This window comes from Mustela nivalis, assembly GCF_964662115.1.
Source record: "Mustela nivalis genome assembly, chromosome: 9".
Classification (NCBI taxonomy): domain Eukaryota; kingdom Metazoa; phylum Chordata; class Mammalia; order Carnivora; family Mustelidae; genus Mustela; species Mustela nivalis.
Genome location: NC_139028.1, coordinates 118,582,925 through 118,602,205, shown reverse-complemented (window position 1 = coordinate 118,602,205; position 19,281 = coordinate 118,582,925). Strand labels below are relative to the sequence as shown.

The following is a 19,281-nucleotide window of genomic DNA, read 5'->3' as shown; positions in this document are numbered from 1 at the left end:
CTCGCCCTCCACACGGCCTCGCCCGTGCTGCGCCCCCAGCACCCTCACCGGCCAGCTCCTTCTGCACACCCTCTGCCCTCGTTGGGGGGGAAACCCGGGAGAGGTTCCCTGCAGGATAGGATGGGGGACCGAGGCTGTGCGGGGTGACGCAGCCGGGCAGGGACTCCCTCCTCCCCACCCCGTCTGGTCACCTGGGAAGGAGGTGTGTGTCTCCAAGGAGGTCTGACCTCAGCGGCTATATTCCCTCTACCCCACCCCCCAACGCCAAGGGCAGAGCATGAAACGGACATCTGACTTCCTGCCCAATGGTCGAAACGCTGTCCCCTGCCCCCCAGCACGCCCCACCCCAGCCCCTCCCAACAGATGGCGAGTTTGGGGGACAGAGCCACTCTGCAGTGTGGCCTCCGGGGCTCCCCTGGACGGGGCGGCAGGATCCCAGAGAAGCCGCAGCCTCTGCGGGGTCAGTGGGGCTTTGCCGCCCTGACTCACAAGGGGCTTCCAGGCACCCCACCCGGGGATACGGGGGTCTTCCTGCGGCCCCCCCGGGCTCCAGTCCAGAAAGCAGGAGAGCAAGGTGCCGGAGCTCAGGCCGGCCTGGGACACCGGCGGGGGCCAGTGGGAGCGGGCCAGGTGGAGACCTGAGCCAGTGGCCGCCCTCAGCCCCCCTCCCTGCATCTTGGGTTTCTGGTCAGAGGCGTCTTGGCTAATTCGGGTGCCTATTTCTGGACACCTCAGCTGCCACAGGCTTCTTAAAAATAACCCACCCCAGGCTCGGGCCACCCCGCCCCCTCCTGAGGCTGCTGACAGGTGTAGGGCCCGGCTAGGGTCAGGGGGGCCAGCAGGACGAGGCCCTGGGCTGTCACGGACCCTCCCACCCCGGAGAGTGGCCCCAGGGGGGTGGTGGGGGGTGAGGGCGGGGCCCACCAGGAGGCTGAGACCCCCAGCTGTACGCAGGGGGGAGGCTGTAACTTGAGGGGGCAGCAGAGTCCTGTTTCGGGAAAGAGCCATATCTCAGGCTGGGGTGTGGGGAGCAGAGATCTGGGGGTTGACGTCGCATGGAGCTTCAACGGCTCTGGAAAAATTAACATTCTGGACGGAGGCTTCAGACAGCCGTTCCCACCTTAGTGGTGTGACGGACACGCATGTTTAAATGATGAGCTTGTGGTTTCCTTGTCCGGAGCTCCTGGGGGGCTGGGGGCCCAACGGTCGCGTTCCACTGGAGCTGCGCTAGGCCGGCGTGAACTCTGTGTTTTGAGCCCTGGGCCAGCTCACGGAACCGGGGTCCCTGAGCGCCCAGACTCACCTGCGCACGTGCGGCCTGGCCCAGACGTGGACAGATTCAAGAGCATCCACGGGGCCTGGGAAAGCAGGCGGGGGGAGGGGGCGGCCAGACGGGGCTGTCCACGCTGTCCTTTTGCTCAGGACCCTGGGCTAGGGAATGCACAGAGAAACAGCCCAGACCCAGGCCCCGTGAGCTTGGGGCCCCAGCTGCTCCGGGGCGGGGCTGGGCGGGGGGTGGAGACAAGGAGAACGGATTGTGCACCTTGTGATTTGGGGAGGGAGGGCAGCACAGGGGCCGTGGGGGGCTCCCAGGGCATCCATGTAGGAGAACATGGGGTCCCTGCAAGAAACCGTCAGTTGGGGAAGGGAGCTCTGGGTTCACACCAGGAGGGCTGTCAGGGCGCCGGTGAGGCCCAAAGACCCAGGAAGCTCCAGCAGGTCTACAGGGACGGGGGGTCCCAGTAAACCCCTCAACCACCTCGGCGAAAGGCAGAGGCTGTCAAGAAATGGGCTCCAAGCCCCACCAGCACAACTTCCCTACTGTCCAAAACAGTCTGGACCAGCACCGGGCATCCTGGACGACCCCCTCGGGGAACGCTGTAGAGAGGATGTCTGCCCTGGTGGGGGTGGGCGCCACGACCTCCCAACATCCTGTCCAGCCCCGGGATTCCCAGCTCCCGGCTGGAGCCAGGGCCGGAAGGGCGTGGGGGGGGATCCGAGTTCCCCGAGAAGGACGGGGGGGGGGGCGTTCTGCAGAGGAGGCCCGCCAAGGCCAGAGTGCTGGCCTCCACCCTGTCCCTGGATGTCCCTCACACCCCCAGCCCTAGGAGCTACCCTTTCCAGCACTCCCAGACCGAGGCCATTCTGATTCTGGTCCCGTTCCTTCCCCTGCAGAAACCACCCGCCACCATGTCTGACGAGGAAGTGTGAGTACCAGCCCTAGTCACCACCCGCCTCGCGTGGGGCCCCCGGACCTGGGCTGCGTGCAGAGGCCAGAGGACCTGGGGCTCTTGGGGGACACTGAGTGAAAGCCCAGTTCACCCATTTTCTCTCTCTCTCTCTCTCTCCTCTCCCCAACCCTCGGCCCCCGACAGTGAACAGGTCGAGGGTAAGTGTCCATTGATTTTCCCCTACATCCACACCCAGTGGACAAGTCACACATGAGACAGGCCCATCTGACCGTCGACAGCAGGGCTCTCCTCCAGAACGCCTGGTGGGAAGCCGTGGTGGGAAGCCCGAGCTTTGCTGTGTTCTGCAGTGGGCACCACTGCACACGGGCTCCCCACTCCTGCTCCCGCACCCGGGGCCCTCTTCCTCCCAGGACACATCCCAAGATGTGGTTGTCTCCCAGCCTGCCCTACAGACCCGTCCGGAGCAGCCTTTGGCCTGGGGCCCCACCACCCTCTCCCAGGGGAATCTGGGCCCCCAGCCCCCGCCCCGGCAGGAATCCCAGGGTGTCCAGGGCCCAAGGCCCCCTATACCCCATCCTCGGTGGTTTGGGAGTGGGGCGGCTGGTTCCCAGGGTGGCCCGCTAACACGGCTCCTGTGTCCTATCATTGCAGAGCAGTGCGAGGAGGAAGGTAAAGCCGCCGGCCCCACGCCCCACCCCAGGCCGCCCCCTCGCCCCGGCTCCCAGCCTCAGCCCCACCGCACTCTCCACTCCCGCGGCCCGTCCCCCTCGTCCTGCAGGGCCACTTGCTACCGCACTCCCATGTCCGCATCCGCTAACAGACACACACTCGTCACTAATCCCCCTCCCGGCAGCACCATGTGGACAGAGCTGACGTGTGCGCCACGACTCTCCCTCGTGAACCCCGAGGGCCGGGCTGTGTGGACCCCGCTTGGGTCTCTCTCTGCCTCTGTCCCTGTCTCTCTCCATCCCTATGTCCCCGTGTCTCCCAGCATCCCCGCCTTGGGGCCCCAACCTCCAGGCTCACCGGGAGACCCCTCCCTCGCACAGCCTGTCTTGGGGGGGGGGGTAACTCCCAGTCGTGCCGGGCAGGTGTGGGGCGCAGGGGAGCCGCCGCACCTGGGAACCGCGCAGAGAGGCGGTTCTCAAGCCGGGTGGGAGGCCCTGGCATGCGCTCAGACCGGGGGAAGCGTCCGCGCAGCTCCGCCGGGCAGGCTCAGCTGTAAGTCGGGCTGGGTGCTATGTTTTGAAAATATTTTGAAAACACTTGGCTACCCTAACAACGTGAGCAAAGCATTTCTTTTTCTGTGCTGAAAAGGTAGAAAGACTCATTTCTGAGCGGGCCACGTGGTCCTGGGGAGCCGCCCCTTCCCCGAGAGAAGGCCACGTGGTGGGCAGGAAGGGTCCCCTGCCCCCCCGCTTTCCTCAAAGACCCTCAGTGTCCACGTCAGCTCGGGTACGCACAGAGACCATGTCGCCCGCCCAGGCCTTCCCCGGGCGCTTCTTACCACAGTGGGTCTCGTGCCCTGTCCTCACCCCCATCCCCCGCAGAGCAGGCCTTGGGCTACACCGAAGACACGCCACGCTGGGACGGGCAGGCAGGCGGCGGGGTCCCAAGGCCCATCCGGGGGGGCCCAGTCCCCAAGGAGGGAGAAAGGAGCCAGAGCCCTGGGGTCCCAGAGGGAGTCACAGGACAGAGGTGGGGTCTCAGGCCAGGTCTCCGCAGCTCACCATCTCCGGCCCGGGCGCCAGGTGCCCCTCCTCCCAGGGTGGAGACCTCCTTCCCCACCACCCGGCGTGAACCCCTAAATGACTGTCTTGTTTCCTCTCTCCCTCCTGCGCCCGCGGCTCCCACGTCAGAGGAGGCCCAGGAGGAAGGTAAGCGGGTCCGGCCCCCAACCCCCACAAGTACTCTCAGCGCTCTGCCTCCCCCCAGTGTGTCCCCACCCCCTAAGGACATGCCGTGTGCTCTTGGCCTAACCTCTCCTCTCTCCCCCCGCCGCCTGTGCACCCGGCCTCCTCCACCGCAGAAGTCCATGAGGAAGGTACGGGGACCTAGGACTTCTGGTCCCCATGTGGGGCCCAGGGCCTGGCTGGAGCCCACGCGGGGTGGGGGAGAGGGCAGGGAGGCAGCGAGGTGCCAGCCAGCAAAGGACTCCCACATGTGGCCCTAACATCACCCACTAACCACAGCCAACGCTTGACCAAGGTGGGGGGGTCCCCCAGGGCCAGGCACCCCCTGACTCAGACTGGGCTGCAGATGGGGCTCATGCCCCCAGCACAGGGACACTGGGTCGGTGGCGGGACGGCTGGACCCAAGCTCAGGGTGGGGAACTGAGAGGCCACGGCCGAGTCTGACCCCTGGACCAGGCCAGGGCCCCGGCCAGAGGGCGGGTGAGCACAGGGTGACAGAGGTCCAGCCCATCAGCCCCCAGCAGGGACACTCTGCGACCATCCCCTCCTATCCAGCCCCGTGGGCCCCTCCTCGGGCCCTGTGCTCGGATCAGTGGGCAGGGCAGCCGAGCCCGGCGCCCATGTCTGTGTGCCCCCTGAGGCTAGGACCAGAAGGACAGTGGAGGCAGGAAGTGCAGCCCCTCTGGGGCTGCTTCCCTGGGCTGTGGGCCCTGCCCGGCCAGCTCCCGTGTCCCCTCATCAGGCTGTGGCCAGAGCCCATGAGCCCCTGCCAATATCTCCTGGGGGTGAAGGACAGGCGAGACCCCAGTGTCCCCCACAGAGCCACCCTTGAGCCCTGGTTCCCCGTCAGGTCAGCGAGGCGGGGACAGGATCTGAGGACGGCCGTGCCCGCCAACACTGACCATGTCTCACCATGTCTCACTGGCTTCCCGCATGCCCCCTATCCCTTGTCCTCTGTCACTGACCCTCCCGAATGGCGACCGGTGCTCCCCTAACCTCGGATCCTCCGTCCTTTGACCTCTTGCTCTGCCGCCCTCCCTCCCCCGTGAAGTCCACGAACCAGGTACGTGCCGTGACTTCAGTCCCGTGTGGGCGCCCGTGCACACGAGTGACATGTGTGGGGGTGAGCAGGGGTCTGGGCCACGCAGGGACAAGAGGGGCCGTGGGACTGACGTCCAGCGTGGTTCCGCTCGGGCTCCGCGCCTCCGACTCCCACCGCCCCTGCCCTCAGCCTCCGCCCGGGCTCACCGCTGATTCTCTCTCTTCCCCGCCCCACGGTGCCGTTCCGCAGAGGAGGTCCAAGAAGGTATGTCCCGCCCCTGCGGACATCCCCGCACGTCTCCCCCTGCCTCGCTCCCTGGCTGACTCCTGCCACCTTCCCATGGGCTGGGGACGCCGTGGGAAAGGTTGGGTCTGGGTGCCCTCGGGGATGTGGGGGGAGGCCCTTCCGGGGCCGCAGCAGGAAGGTGGGGGCGGCCGGCCCTGAGCAGGAGCGCAGAGCCCTGGGAGGTGCTGGCCTGGGGAGGAGAGTGCTGAGGTCCACCGGGGGCTTCTGGACCACACAGGGTCGGGTGGAGACACAGGGAAGGCGCCTCCACCCTGCCCCGATGGCATGTCAGAGAGGGCGTCAGGAGGGGGCAGGGGGGAGGGAGGGGGGAGGCCAAGCGGGGTGGAGGGGAAAGTCAGGCTGGGCCGAGGCAGGACTGGAACAGCCAGGGGCCTCGCGTGCAAAGGAGCGATCGCTCAGGCCCCGCATCCCACCCACCGTCTGGGCCACAGCCGGTCTCATCCTGGCGTGAGGAGGCCCCTGGGTGGGCCGTGCCAGGGCGGAGGCAGGGGACACACGGGTTCGAGTCAGGGGCCTTCTGCTTGGCGGGGCTGCGGGGCCTCCGGGCTGGGCCTGAACCGCAAGCACAGCCCTGCGAGCATCTTCCCTTCCCGGGGCCCAGAGAGGCCGCCCGCAGGAAGGCATGTGCCGGCCCTGGCGTGGGGTGCTGCACGCTCGCCGTGCAGGGAGAGGCGTCTAGGACGCTGCGGGCCTGTAGGGGCACACGGTCCGCGGGGTCCCCAGAGCCCACCCTGACGCTGAGAGTCAGACAGGCAGATGGGGCGCGGGGGGACGCCAGGCCGCCCCCGACTAGGCACCGCTGCAGGAGCTCTGGCGCGGGGCCCCTCCCCCAGCAGCTCTCAGCCTCCCCTCACGCACCCCTGCACACGGGGCGGCTCCAGCAGGGCCCCCGGAGAAGGCAAGCACACCTCAGTGGCACCCCTCTTCCCCACCAAGCCCTTCCTTCTGCCCCTCCGTGAGGTTTCTGCCCCCAAAGCACCCCCTTTTCTTGCTCGGTTCCCTCACGCCCACAGCCCCCCCAGGTGTGGGGAAAGGGTGCCATCAAGCCCACTTGTAAGAAGCCAAGGTGCTGTCTATGGGCATGTGGCAGGCTCCCGAGCACCCAGGGGGACCCGAGCCCAGCGGGAGACGAGGGGACGCACCCCGTGCACTCGCAGCCAGCCCCCCATCCCCTGCCTGGACGGCTGTGGGCAGAGGAGAAAGGGCAGGAGACCCACCCCGTGTTCCCGGCTGGGTTTCCTTGGGCTTGGAGAGCCGGAGGGCCCAGAGCAGAGACCAAGGGGCAAGGGCAAGACCCTGCCGGGCTGTGCCAACCCCAGGCTGTGACCCGGCCAGCCAGACACGCCCCGAGAGAAAGCATCCCCACGTGAGGCAGCCAGGTGGGGGCAGAGGCTCATCTCAGGCCTGGAGGCCTGGGTGCACAGACACACGGCAGGCCCCAGGAGGTGGCCACGGGCAAGCTGGGAGGGCACATCCTAGGTCAGGAAGAGAAGGCGCTTCGTCTCCGGGGAGGTCCAGAGCCCTTTTACCTTCGAGCCGATCTAGCCTGGGCCGCAGGGACCACGCCCCCAGCTCCACAGCTCCCGTGGTAGGGAGGGTCTCAGCTTTCCCGGGGGGGCTCCCTGATGGGGTCCAGGCCACTCCCCACACAGCAGACCACTGATGGGGTCCAGGCCAGTGCACACCAAGGGACGAGGGGCCCGGGGCCTGTCCCCACAGTCCCCCCAAACCCCCTCCAGTGCCCCGAGCCTGCTGGCTTCTCTCCTGTGTATGCCCTTGTGCCCACCGCCACTGTGGAGGAGCAGAGGGAGGATTGGGAAGGTCCGGGCCACGGGTCCACTGGCCACAGCCCTTCCGGACTGTGTCTGGATGGCCACGGGCTCTTGGTACCGCCACCGCCCGCCTGTCTGTGTTACTCTTCTGCTCTTCTCCCGGGGTCAGGCCTGACCGTCCCGCCATGGAGCTCCATGGGCCAGGCCTTGCACACACCCACTCAGAAGCGGGGTGCTCAGTGGGGATCGGCCCACAGGCTTGGACAGGCCAGGGGCCTGGAAAGGGGCTGCATCCTGCCCTTGCACTGGGTCCCCGTGTCTGCCACCTCCCATCAGACCACCTCCCTTCCTCCTGCCCTGCTGGTCCCTGAGGGCCCTGGCCTCTGGCTGACAGTCCCTCCTTCCTCTGCATTCCCCTCCTGGGCCACATTCTGGGCCACGCACCCGGAGCTCTCCGCCTGGGACCCCACAGGCACCTTCTCTTGTCACTGGCAGGACAGGAGCTTGGGCAGTAGGTTCCGCTGGAGAGGGAGAAGCGGGCGGGCGCGAGGCAGGAAGCCCAGCCCCCAGGCAAGGGTGCCCCCAGGGGTCTCTGGGCGGGAGTGGGCCACCCCACTTACACGCTTCTCTTCCCTTTCCCCATGCCCGCTGTGGTGGCCAGAGGAGAAGCCGAGACCTAGGTGAGTGAGGGCCCAAGCAGGGCCGGATGCCAGGTGTGGGAGGCCTGGAGGTCAGGACCAAGGTCACCTGGGACCCTGGGGTCCCATGGAAGACAGCGCATTTGGGTACCATGGAGAATGCACCCCGAACCCCTGAGGGAAGGTGGCCGTGCCTGTGCTCCTTGATTTGGTGTTTAAAGCTCTAGGCATCTGACAAAGGGCCCTGATGAAAGTGGCTAGTGCCTTCCCCCACAGGTGGGGGGCAGAGTTCACGGGGGCAGTTCTTCCCCAGCAAGGAGCAAAGATGAACTCTGGGGGCCCGGCCGGCAAGGAAGACTCCCTGCGGGAGGAGGCGGGGGCGGGCAGGGAGCTGGGGGAGACGGGGTAGAGAGAACGGGCTTCCCTTGCCCCCTGCGGCTGCCGGCCTGCCACGGGGTGCCCCCAAGTCCTAGCTGAGAGGCAGCCACGAGAGGCAGCCGGAGGGAGGGTCTTGCTCCCGTGGCCCCTTCAGAGCAGAACCAGGGCGGACCTACCATCTTCCACGGCCCCGGGGCCTCCGGGCGCCTCCTCATCTGGGGGGGCGCCTTTCCCTCATTTTACCCACTTGAGAAGATTTCAGGGATTTTGTTTTTTAACCCGTCAACTCTGACGTCTCGTGCTGGGCGAGCACTTGGGGGACACACGGTGTGTGATCCACGCCCTCACCCCGCAGAGTGTCCTGCCTGCGCTCTGCACGGCCCGGCCAGACCTGGGGTGCCCTCGGGGGTCCGTGGGCCCCGCGGCAAGCCCAGGGTTCGGCCAGCACACTCCCGTCCCCTGCACTTTATTTTTCAGCAATGTTGAATAACGCTGCTGAATCCCAGATATTTTTTAGTTTTAAAAAAATGTTTGTGTTTTCATTATGAAAATAAAACACCTCATTAAAGAAAATTTGGAAAATACGTAAAAGTCCAATGAAGAGAAAAAAAAATCGTCTATAACTCTCCCAGCCCGCCAGCCAGACTGCGGGAAGGCCCGGGGAGGAATTTTACGCGCTCTTTCCGTGCGTTGGGCTCGGAAAAAAAGATTTAAACTCTGAGCTGTTTTTCAAACATCGCACTGTCTATACAACCTTCCATTCTGCTTTTTTAAAATTTAGCACTATTCATAAGTATTTTTCCGTGTTTTTACATAGTCTTCTTAAATATTTTGAATGGCCACATAATATTCCATGAATTGGACAAACCATAATTTTTCTAACCGTCCGTCTTCTGCAGGACATTAAAGCTTCCCCCAATATTTTACTGTCATAAATAACGCCGGGTGGAAAGCATTTTCCGTCTTTCGGGTTATTTCCCTAGGCCGCGTTCCCAGAACTGGAATTACTGGGTCAAAGAGTGTGAGCGTTCTTCAGGCTCCTGGCCCTCGCTGCCAAATTGCTCTCCAGGGACCGTGCCAGGGCGGGCTCCGCCACGGACGTGAGCGGGTCTGCGCCCCGCGCCGCCGCCGCCCGGCCGGGGACACTGATGGATGAGGGGGGCCTCTCAGGGCCGCTCTGTTCGCGCGCCTCCAAGGGCTGCGGGAGCGCCTCGCACCCGCTCACGGGCCGCCTTTCTTCCCGAGACTTGGCGGCGCACGCCTCCTGCCCATTTATCTCGCGGCACAGACGTCTCCACGTGTTCTCAGCCATCGGCCTGCACAAGGATATAAGTCTTCTCTGTGCTTGCTGAAAATATTTTTCTAGTCTGGGTTGGGGTTTTTTTTTCCTCTCTCAATTTTTGCTTTTTTTTTTTTTTTCACATACATAAGTTTTTCATTTGCGTGGAGTCGTCTGGCTATCTTTCCCCTAGCGGGACCTTCTGGGGCTTCTGAGCTTAGGAAAGCCTCTCCTGTTCCAGCATTTGGGTCCATATTCAGTTCCACGTCCTTCTGTGGCTTGTTTTGAAAAAACCGTGTTGTTGTTTTAACTCTTTGCTCCATCTGGAATGTACGGGGGCCGAGCCCGGGGCTGATAGCCGGGGACAGCCGGCCGGGTCCCAGGGTCTCATTTCTTCCCCAAACTGCCTTCTGCCCAGCCCCACTCCTTCAGGTCCCCAGAAGGAAAGATTCAAGAGGGGTCAGAGACCCGGGAAGGGTCAAGACAGCCGTTCCCGACCACAGAGTCCAACACCCCTCGGGGGCCTGCAGTGACCAGGCTGCCTCTGGCCTGACCTGGCTGTGCTTCTTTGTTTGAGAAAGAAAGCGAGACTGCCCTTCCTGCACAGGCCGGGGGTGAAACGGCCCTCTCGATGTCCAGATGCTGGCTAAACAGAGGGACATGAAGAGACTGAAACGTCCTCAAAGGGGTCGGGCCACTCTGGGGACCGTGGGGTATACATCCGACCAGAATAAAGGTCAGGCAGTGGGTCCTCAACTGGGGGCCCCAGGAGAAGGGCAGGACGACCAGCATCATGGTAGCGTCCCCACCTGCCCCCCCCCCACAATGACTCTCTCTCTTCTTCCAGACTCACTGCTCCTAAGATCCCGGAAGGGGAGAAAGTAGACTTTGATGTAAGTTTATGGGACCTGGATCCACACAGCCTCCACCCTTCCAGCCCTAGCCTTCAGCCTCCGGACCCATGAAGGTCATTTGCTCCCAAGCAGCCAGAGCTAGCCCTTCCTGGTTGCAGGCCATTCTGCCTTAATTTATTTCTGGACCAGAGGAAACACCCACAGTGTCAGCCACACGTCTTCCCTCCTCTCCCACGCCCTACCCACCCATCACCCACTCATCCGTCCGTCCGTCTGTCCATCTGTCCGTCCAGCCACCCACCCATCACCCAACAAGCTCCCCCATCCACCAGCTTCCTTCTGTCCGGCCCGTGCAGAGCATCTCGGCCTGACGGCAGAGCCGAGTCAGAGCCCGTCTTTCCAGGGGTGCTGATGACCTCAGAGCTCGGCGGGGCCTGGACTCACCCGCGGGGAGGGTACCATCCCTACCCTGGAGCTAAGGGACCTGGCAGCCTCTGGCGCCCCAGAGCGCAGCGGCCATGGGGATGTGGCGAGGGCTATAGGTCCCTTGTCACCCTCAGCTTTCATGGTGGCCAGAGGAGGGAGGGCGTCCCCGCAGGGCCCAGGAAGGGACCGCCTGCCGCACGGTGGCCCAGGCAGGGTGAGGTGTGAGAGAAGGGGCCCCGTCCACCCACAGGACATCCAGAAGAAGCGTCAGAACAAGGACCTCATGGAGCTGCAGGCTCTCATCGACAGCCACTTCGAGGCGCGGAAGAAGGAGGAGGAAGAGCTGATCGCCCTCAAGGAGAGAATTGTGAGTCCTGGGGAGGGGGGATGGCGGGGGGGGGACGGGGGGGGCAGCAGGTGGAGGCGGGGCCGCCCGGACACCAGGGCCGGCAGGGCTGGGCCCACCTGCTCCTCTGGCCGTAGGAGAAGCGCCGCGCGGAGCGAGCAGAGCAGCAGAGGATCCGAGCCGAGAAGGAGCGGGAGCGCCAGAACCGGCTGGCGGTGAGGCCCTGCCCGCGCCCCTGACCCGACCGGTTCCCTGTCCTCCTGAGCGTCCCCCTGGCACCGGCCGGGGACCGGGGGGGCCCAGCTAAGTTCCCCACGCCCTGCAGAACCTGCGGACAGTGCCGGTCCCAGGGTGGGTCCTCGACGCCTGCCCCGCGGCGGGGGCACCCGAGAGGCCCCGCCCGGCACTGAGGCCCACGGGCCGGGGTCCCCGCAGGAGGAGAAAGCGCGCAGGGAGGAGGAGGACGCCAAGCGGAGGGCGGAGGACGACCTGAAGAAGAAGAAGGCCCTGTCCTCCATGGGCGCCAACTACAGCAGCTACCTGGCCAAGGTGAGCCCCGGCCCCGCCGCCCGCCAGCCCTGTGCGGGGCGCCCCCCTGAGGCCGGCCCCTCTGCCGTGCCCCGCAGGCCGACCAGAAGAGAGGCAAGAAGCAGACGGCGCGGGAGATGAAGAAGAAGGTGCTGGCTGAGAGGCGCAAGCCGCTCAACATCGACCATCTCAGCGAGGACAAGCTGAGGTAGACCCGGCCCTGGGGTGGGCTGGGGCGGGGGGGGGGGGGGCCAGAGGCCGCCCGGGTTCTCCACGGCCGCTGGCGGGGCGGGGGGCTGGGCCCTGCTTCCCCTGCCTGCCCGGCCCAGATGCACCTTCGCCCCCTCCCAGGGACAAGGCCAAGGAGCTCTGGGACACCCTCTACCAACTGGAGACCGAAAAGTTTGAGTTTGGGGAGAAGCTGAAGCGCCAGAAGTATGACGTGAGTGCGGACACCTCGCAGCTCGGCCCCCCGCCAGGGCCGCCCCGCGACAAGTTCCCACCGCCTCGACCCTGAGAAGCCAGGGACCGTGGCGGGGGCGCCCTCTGAGCCCGCCTCCGTGCCCCCGAGCAGCTGGCCCTGCTCTGAGGGCCGTAGGAGAGAGCAGAGGCCTCGTGGCCTCGCGGTCCAGTTTCTGAATGGCCGGGGGCTTGCAGAAAGCACCCCCGGCTGTGCCAATAGGTTTCTTGGATGCAGCTTCTCTGTAAAGTAAGGTCCCAGCCGTGCCCGCGAAGACATCGGCTTCCTCAGAGTCCCTGGGGGACCCAGCCTCGGTCCCTGAGCGGTCACCGCCTCGGGCCCCCATCCAGCAGTTTGGAAAAGGGTCTGGGGCTGGATCATCTCAGGGGTGGCTGCCTAGAGTTTCCTGGGAGGGGCACACAGCTCAGAACGGCAGTCCTGTTCTGATAGCGTCCCCTCGGAGGCCCTGCGGGGCCTGGGGAGCAGGAGAGGTCCTGGGAGCCAACCTGCTCCGTGTGAACACAGACACCTCCAGCTTCCCCAACACAGGCACAGCCCCTGCCCCTGCCCCTCAGTGCCCTCCTAGGTCCCCAGGGGAAGACTGTTCACACCCGAGGGGCGTCTCCTGTGGCCATCCCTACAGGCCACCAAGATAGAGGGTGCGCAGTGACCGGTGACTCCTGGCCCCTTCTCAGGAGCCGTGCCCGAGGGCAGAGGGTCTTCTCCTGTGGTTTGCTCACCTCTACCAGGGGGAGGACGGTCGTGCCAGCCCCGGCACTGCCCTCTCCCCGTGGTCCCCTGGGAGGGCTGGCTGGCAGATGAGGGTCCACAGGGTGGAGTCAGGGACACGCTGCCTCCTGACACACATGTACGCGACCCATGGGGGGGTCCCGGGGGGGCCGGAAGGGCCATGAGGACCCAGGCCTAGGTCAGCCCAGCACACAGCAAGGCCCCGGAGCCTCAGCCCGCTGCCCAGCCCGTTAACAATCTCGGTCTTTCTAGATCATGAACATGCGGGCCAGAGTGGAGATGCTGGCCAAGTTGTAAGTAGCCAGAGCCCACCCTGGACCGGGCTCGTGGTGTGCACTGCGCAGTGAGCCTCCCGCATGGCAAAGCCGGTTCGTTGCGGATGGTGGCGGCGGGCACGGGGACTACGGGGGCCGGCCTCCTGCCCCCACCTCCTCCCCTGCACCTGCGGCCCTCGCTGGCAGGTAGAGAAGGGCCTGCCCTTCCCTGAGCCTCTCCGCAAGGCTGTGGGGAGGAGGGAGTTGTTGGGCCAGGGAGCCAGGGGGCCACGGGGCTGGTCGCTCACAGCCACCAGCCCCAGGGCCCTGCCAGCCCCGCCCGCACCCCGCCTGCCGCAGGTAAGTGGCCGGCTCCAGGGCTGCTGTGTGTCTTGGCCCAGGGCTCCAGCGTGGGCCACCCAAAGTAAGTCAGAGGCAAGCGTCCCCAGGGCCGAGGGCGGGCGTCTCCTGCCCGGAGGAGCCAGGACACAGTAGAGGAGCGAGCGGCCCTGGCGAGGCGGCCGGGCTCCGCTGAAGGAGGGCACGCGGGCCGCAGCTGGCCTGGCCCTGCCCCGACCCGCCAGGTAAGTCGCCGTGTTGTCCGCAGATCATCAACCTCAGGAGCCGCATCGATCAGGCCCAGAAGCAGTGAGTAGCCCTCAGGGGTTCTGCGCCGGGCACGTGGCCCCGTGGGGCTGGCCGCCGTTGCCTGCCCCTGGGCCCCGCGATCTCGGCCAGTCCCGGGGGCAGCCGGCCCTCCGCAGAGCAGTAACAAGACTAACCAGCGGCTGCGGAGGCTACGGGTCCGGGCCCCGCGCCCCTGCACCCGCAGCCTCCATCTGCCCCTCCTCACCCCCAGAGCCCAGGAGGAGGCCGACCGTGGGGACGTGGGCAACCCCGGGCCAGCTCCCCCGTGGCTGGCAAAGCCAGATGGGGTTCCCAGATGTCTCCTCACGGTGCCGCCTCAGCGGTGAGCTGGTCTGGACCATCAGAAGGCCGGGCTCTGTCACGGGTCTCTCTGCAGCCCTGGGGGAGCCTCTGGCTCCCCGGGACGTGAACCCTCTGTCCGTAAGGCCACCCCGGGGTCTGTGGGCTCCGTGACAGCTCAGCAGCTGGGAGGGGCCTAGAAAGGCCCGCACCTTGCTTGTCCCCAAGGGCCTGTGCTCCCCGCCTCACCCACTCAGGGATGCTGCCTCCCAGCCTGGTCGCAGGGACGGTTCCAACCCACACAGGGCAGTGTCCCCAGGACTGCTTGGACTGGGGTTTCCCCTCCGTCCTCCCCGGCCCCTGCTCACTTCCTGCTCCCGGAGCTGGCCTTCTCCAGCCCGGGGAACGGGTGAAGGTGACCCCCTCCTCCCTGGGCTCTGTTGTGTGGAGTGGACATGGGCCCTGTGAGAGCCCTTCCGGAGTTTGCACATGTGTGCCAGCATGTGTGCGTGCGTGTGCATGTGTGTGTGCATGCGTGGAAGTGTTCTCGGGCTGACCTCTGCAGGACTCGGGCCACGGGCACGGCCACGGGTGCCAGGGCTTCTCCCAAAGCCAGCCTTGGGAACTGCATGGCCTCCACCAGCCAGAAGTCGTTCCATAGGTTGGTTCTGGAGCCCACACACCCTAATCCCCACCCGAGGGACCCTGACCAGGCACCCAGGTGCCTCCTGGCTCCCTGGTGTGCAGAGAGCCTCAGACAGACAGGGCCAGGCTCCTAAGGACGGCCACTTGGCAGGGTGCTGACCTTCTCCCTGCTCCATGGTCCAGCTCTAACAGGGGACTGAAGGGCTGGGGCAGAGGCCTCCAGGCCCCGAGTCTGCCAGGCCCTGCCTGGTGGCCAGGAGTCAGGGCCCTGGGCCGCGGACTGTCCAGAGCCTCTCCTGCCCCAGGAGGCTGTAACCTGGGTTGCTTTCTCCAGGCCACAGTCACTGGGGCGATGAGAGCCATCTGTAGAGTCAGCTTCCCTGGCAGGCCTGGGGTCCACCTGAGGTGGGGCCCCGGGAGCCCAAGCTCCTGTCAGGGGTTGGAGGGTGTCCTCTGCTCTCTGGTCCCTCCCCTAACCACACTAACTGTCCCAGCACAAGGCACCCCGGCCCAGCTGGGCCAGGAACAGGTGAGTGACTGGAGCTTGGAGTGTGTGCCTGTGACTTCAAAGCCAGACTGGACGCTTTGCCCCGGTAGTGGCCTGAGTGGGCTGAGCTGTCAGGACTGGGGGTGTGTGGGGGGCCAAGGAGGGGCTGGGCTGGGGGCCCAGACATGCAGCCGCTGACGATCCACTTGCTTCCATTTGCAGTAGCAAGAAGGCTGGGGCCCCAGCCAAGGGCAAAGTCGGAGGGCGCTGGAAGTGAAACAGCCAGAGAAGGTCCCAGAGGCAGCGACCCTTGGCCCGCGCAGCCCGTGGGGCAGTGTCCGGCCCCCACGCTGGGGGGCAGAGGCCCCCCCGCCAAACGTCTCTGTCCTGGCTTCCCCCATGTCCTGGGGTCTGTGAATAAAGCTGACGGACTCCCTTCCCAAGTGTGTGCTGGCTCTCAGACACGGGGCTCTGGGGGGCACGGACTGGAGGAGAGGCTGAGCGGGTGGGCTAGGGAAGACAGAAGTGCAGGTCGGGGGCCCAAGGGGCACTGGGGGCTCCCTTTAGGGGTCAGGGCACATGGCTTCAGGGGACTGGGACGCCCTGCCCGGCTCTGCCAGCGGCTTCCACATCTGCCCGCCCCCCGACCCACAAGGCCCTCTGACCCTCAGATCTGCACCTCAGCCAAGGTCTTTGCCTCCCCCCCCCCACCGCCCGAGAGTGGTCCCTCAGTGCCTGAGTGCACTCTGCAGCCAGTTTGGGGCAGAAGAGCTTTGCCTTTGGAGCGGTCTGGGGGGAGGGGAGTGGGAACACACTAGGAGTGCTTACAGGCGTGCCCTGGAAATGTGGGGGCAGAAGCAGGGTCCAGAACAAGGGGGCGCACACAGCCCGAGGGGCCTCTCGTCTCCAGAGGAAAGCAGCAGGAAAGCACGTGTCAAGAGGCAGACTCGGCGGACACAGGCCGCTCTGTCTGTGTTGTAAGAGAGCACAGTGCACAGCTGTGTAATAAATGTGAAAATCCTGACCAAACAGAATTATGGAAAATATAAATCACAAAACTTGGATGGAGACGGAGAGCCTCGCACAGCGGACTATTCACGGACGAGGCTTCCAGAGTCGGAGCCGCCCCTCCGGGAAGGCTCTGCGGACTTCAGGGAAGGAGGGAGCGTGCGCTCGGTCCGCCGTGGGGGGGGGGGGGCCAGCAACAAGCGCGAGCCCCCAGACAGCACATGCACACGCGCGAGCCCACCCCAGCACACGTATCTGCACCCCACACGAACGCACATCCCGCGTGGGGCTCACCAGTTTGCCAGCACACACGTGTCCCCCAGTACATGCACCCCAGCTCCACACACCGCCCTGCACACAGACACGCTCCCAGCCGACCGGCTCAACGGAGGGCATGCAAGGGAGCATCGGCGGGACCCACGGAGCCTAGCTCTCCATCTCTCTTGTTCTGAGAGGCTGCCCTGGGGTACCTGGGGTCAGGAGGGCCAGCAACCCCCACCACTGCAGGGGTGAGCTCCCGAGGTATCCGCCAGCCGCAGGGAGCATGAACAAGCCTGGGGTCTCGGAGGGAGCTTGGAGAGCACATCTGCGTGGCTGACAAGCCGGGAGGGCCGGAGGGATGGGGGCCGATTTGAACCGGACAGTCCGGCGGGGGAGACGGGCCTTGGTGGAAGGCCATTCTTGCAAACGGGAGCACACGTGAAGCTTTCCAGGAGCGGCTCAGCCTCAGCCTGCGACCAGCATGTGGAGCCCCAGGCCAGCCCTCTGCGGCCCGTCCCGGCCTGTGGCAGGGGACTTATCATCATCTGTTTAGAAACGGGAACACACCTGGGGCCCCGCCTGGCACCTTGCGGCGGACATCAGGAGGCTGGGCAAGAGCCCCGGGGTTTGGGGTGGGGGGAGAGGTCAGAAACCGCTTCGTGATCGTGTTCTTGAAAACTGCGTCCGATGGCCAGTGTCCGGGGGAGTAGAACATCACCGCCTTGACTCGGGGGGAAGAGGCAGACGTGAGCAGACGGGTCTCGGTCCCGAGAGGCTGAGCCGCTGGAAGTGCAAGGAATTGTTTTGGATGACGTCATCCCCTCTCCCCGGGTTCTGGAGTCGTAGGTGCTTCTAGACGGTTCTAGAGCAAGTGACTGATGTGTCTGACTCTTGGTCTCAGGTCATGATCTCAGGGTCATGGGATCGAACCCCGTGTCGGGCTCCAGGCTCAGCGCTGGGTCTGTTTGAGATTCTCTCTCCCTCTCTTTCCTCTCCTGCCCTCTCTCTACAGCAAATAAATGAGTAAAATCTTTAAAAAAAAAAAAAAGAAAAGAAAAGGACAGAAGGGCAAAAAAGTATTTTGTCTTACCTACTTGTGCCTTAAAAAATTGGCACTATTCCCAACCAAATGATCATCTACAAAAAAAAGAAAGAAAGAAAACAAGCCAGAAATTCTGAATCATCAAAACCAAGAGTTCATGCAGGTACGTGAGAGCATAAGATAGAAGGGCTGAGAGTTAGAGGACAATATTTAAAACTACCGTTTACAACAGAAATGTAAAAACGTACGATAATAAGGATAAATCCAGCCCAATATGTGCAGGACGGCCAGGCATAAGAAAATCGCTTTATTGAGAACATCTAAAAAGCACCAATACCTGGAGACAGTTTTATGTTCCCTAAGAGAAAGCGGTCCTGTCTTAAAACTGTTCATTTTCCCTAAATTAAGCTATGCATTCAGGGCAACTCAACCACGTTCCCACAGGGGCGCGTGTAAATCCACGCGTATCCTAACATGCGTGGGGAAGGAGAGCACAACACAGACCGTGTGAGGGAGACGCCGGCTCCCGGGTGACACGGGCGTGGACACGGAGCCTGAGGACAGCCCCGCACACAGGGCCACGGGCACGCCGGCTGTGCTGGGGCAGGCGGGCGCCGGGGGCCGAGGGACGGACGGACCAACTCTGAGAATGAATAAGGGGACGCCGTGCAACAGCTGCGCACGACGGTCCCGAAGTCAGTCCCTGTTTGAAAAACTGAGCCTGAGAAGGGAAACATCCCGACGTGGAGAGCGTCGGAAATCTGTCGGAACAGGGCGGTTTCTTCAACCAGGTGTGAAAGCTCCAAAGCATAGGACAAGACTTTGACAAATGCCACGGGTGTAAAGTATGTTTTAAGAACATGAATCTCTCCGGGTCAGAAAACAAGGTCCGAGCGAGCGAGCTCTGACGTCCTCGTCGGCTTCGTGTGGGGGCTCTGGACTCAGGCAGCGCCAAGGCGCCGGCAGGAAGGGGCCCCAGGGAACAAAGGGTGAGGCCGCACAGGGAGAGGGGCAGACGGGGGGCTCAGCTGCCTGGCGTGGGCTCCAGACAAGGGACTCTGTCTGTCTCTTCCTGCTGTCTCTTCCCACATCTATGCCAAAAGATGCCGTGAGCCCAGTGGACCGCAAGCCAGGTGTTGGGAGTGGGAATCTGTAGCACATCCCGGATGCAGGCCAGGGTTGGCCGGGTCGGATGTATAGAAGGAACTTCGGGGCACCCTTAGGTGAAAGGCAAGCCGTTGAGAAAAATGGGCAAAGGGGGTACGGAGTTCACAGAGAAGAGCCCGGATGGTCAGGGAATGTATGGGAAGTGGGAGACCACGTTTACACGGCCACGAAGCACACGAGGGGGGCAAAGGACAGAGGTGGGTTAGGGGAAGGAGGGGCTCATGCTTCTGGGAGCACGCCGGCTGTGTGTGCAGATGAGAGAGGCTGGGGCTGGAAAGGCTCCCCTTCGCGGCCCCAGGTGCCCAGTCAAGGGAGGCGGGAGGCGAGGGTCAGGACGGGCAGGGAAATGCCGCGCGGCCCTGAAGGGCGCCCCAGTCCCCTCTCCAGGCAGTGAACGGAGCACCCCTGCCGACGACTCACCTTGAAAACGGAGAAGCAGCTGACAGCACGCTAGCCAGGCAGGAGCCCCCGGCAAGGGGTCACGCTGCAGACCCCCCCACCTCGGAGACAGCCTGAAGTTCAACCCGATTTGATTCATGAAGAAACCGCCCAACAAATCTGGCTGTGGGACCCCCCTTCAAGACATCTGGCTCAGACTCTTCGAAA

The 19,281-nt window shown here is 64.5% G+C and overlaps 1 protein-coding gene across 4 annotated transcripts; it reads left to right on the top strand.

Moving 5' to 3' along the window:
* The first annotated feature begins 5,368 nt into the window (after positions 1-5,368).
* On the top strand, positions 5,369-15,635 carry TNNT3 (troponin T3, fast skeletal type). Of its 4 annotated transcripts, XM_082749263.1 has the most exons (10): positions 5,397-5,411; positions 7,887-7,905; positions 10,368-10,413; positions 11,051-11,167; positions 11,284-11,361; positions 11,582-11,695; positions 11,773-11,882; positions 12,026-12,116; positions 13,137-13,177; positions 15,420-15,635. In XM_082749263.1, the coding sequence occupies exons 4-10, from the start codon at positions 11,084-11,086 to the stop codon at positions 15,472-15,474; spliced, it is 573 nt and encodes a 190-aa protein (XP_082605389.1). In that variant the 5' UTR covers positions 5,397-5,411; positions 7,887-7,905; positions 10,368-10,413; positions 11,051-11,083; the 3' UTR covers positions 15,475-15,635. The 4 variants fall into 4 exon arrangements, with proteins under 4 accessions (XP_082605387.1, XP_082605389.1, XP_082605388.1 ...); XM_082749261.1 differs by lacking the exons at positions 7,887-7,905; positions 13,137-13,177 and adding an exon at positions 13,746-13,786 and having other exon boundaries at positions 5,369-5,411; XM_082749262.1 differs by lacking the exons at positions 5,397-5,411; positions 13,137-13,177 and adding an exon at positions 13,746-13,786.
* The last annotated feature ends 3,646 nt before the right edge of the window (positions 15,636-19,281 follow it).

Excerpts from the sequence above, each read along its gene's own strand:
- TNNT3 (XM_082749261.1), top strand. The coding sequence starts at position 11,084 with ATGGAGCTGCAGGCTCTCATCGACAGCCACTTCGAGGCGCGGAAGAAG. Across the intron at positions 11,883-12,025 it reads CTCAGCGAGGACAAGCTGAG|GGACAAGGCCAAGGAGCTCT; the intron begins GTAGACCCGGCC and ends GCCCCCTCCCAG. Across the intron at positions 12,117-13,745 it reads TGAAGCGCCAGAAGTATGAC|ATCATCAACCTCAGGAGCCG; the intron begins GTGAGTGCGGAC and ends TGTTGTCCGCAG.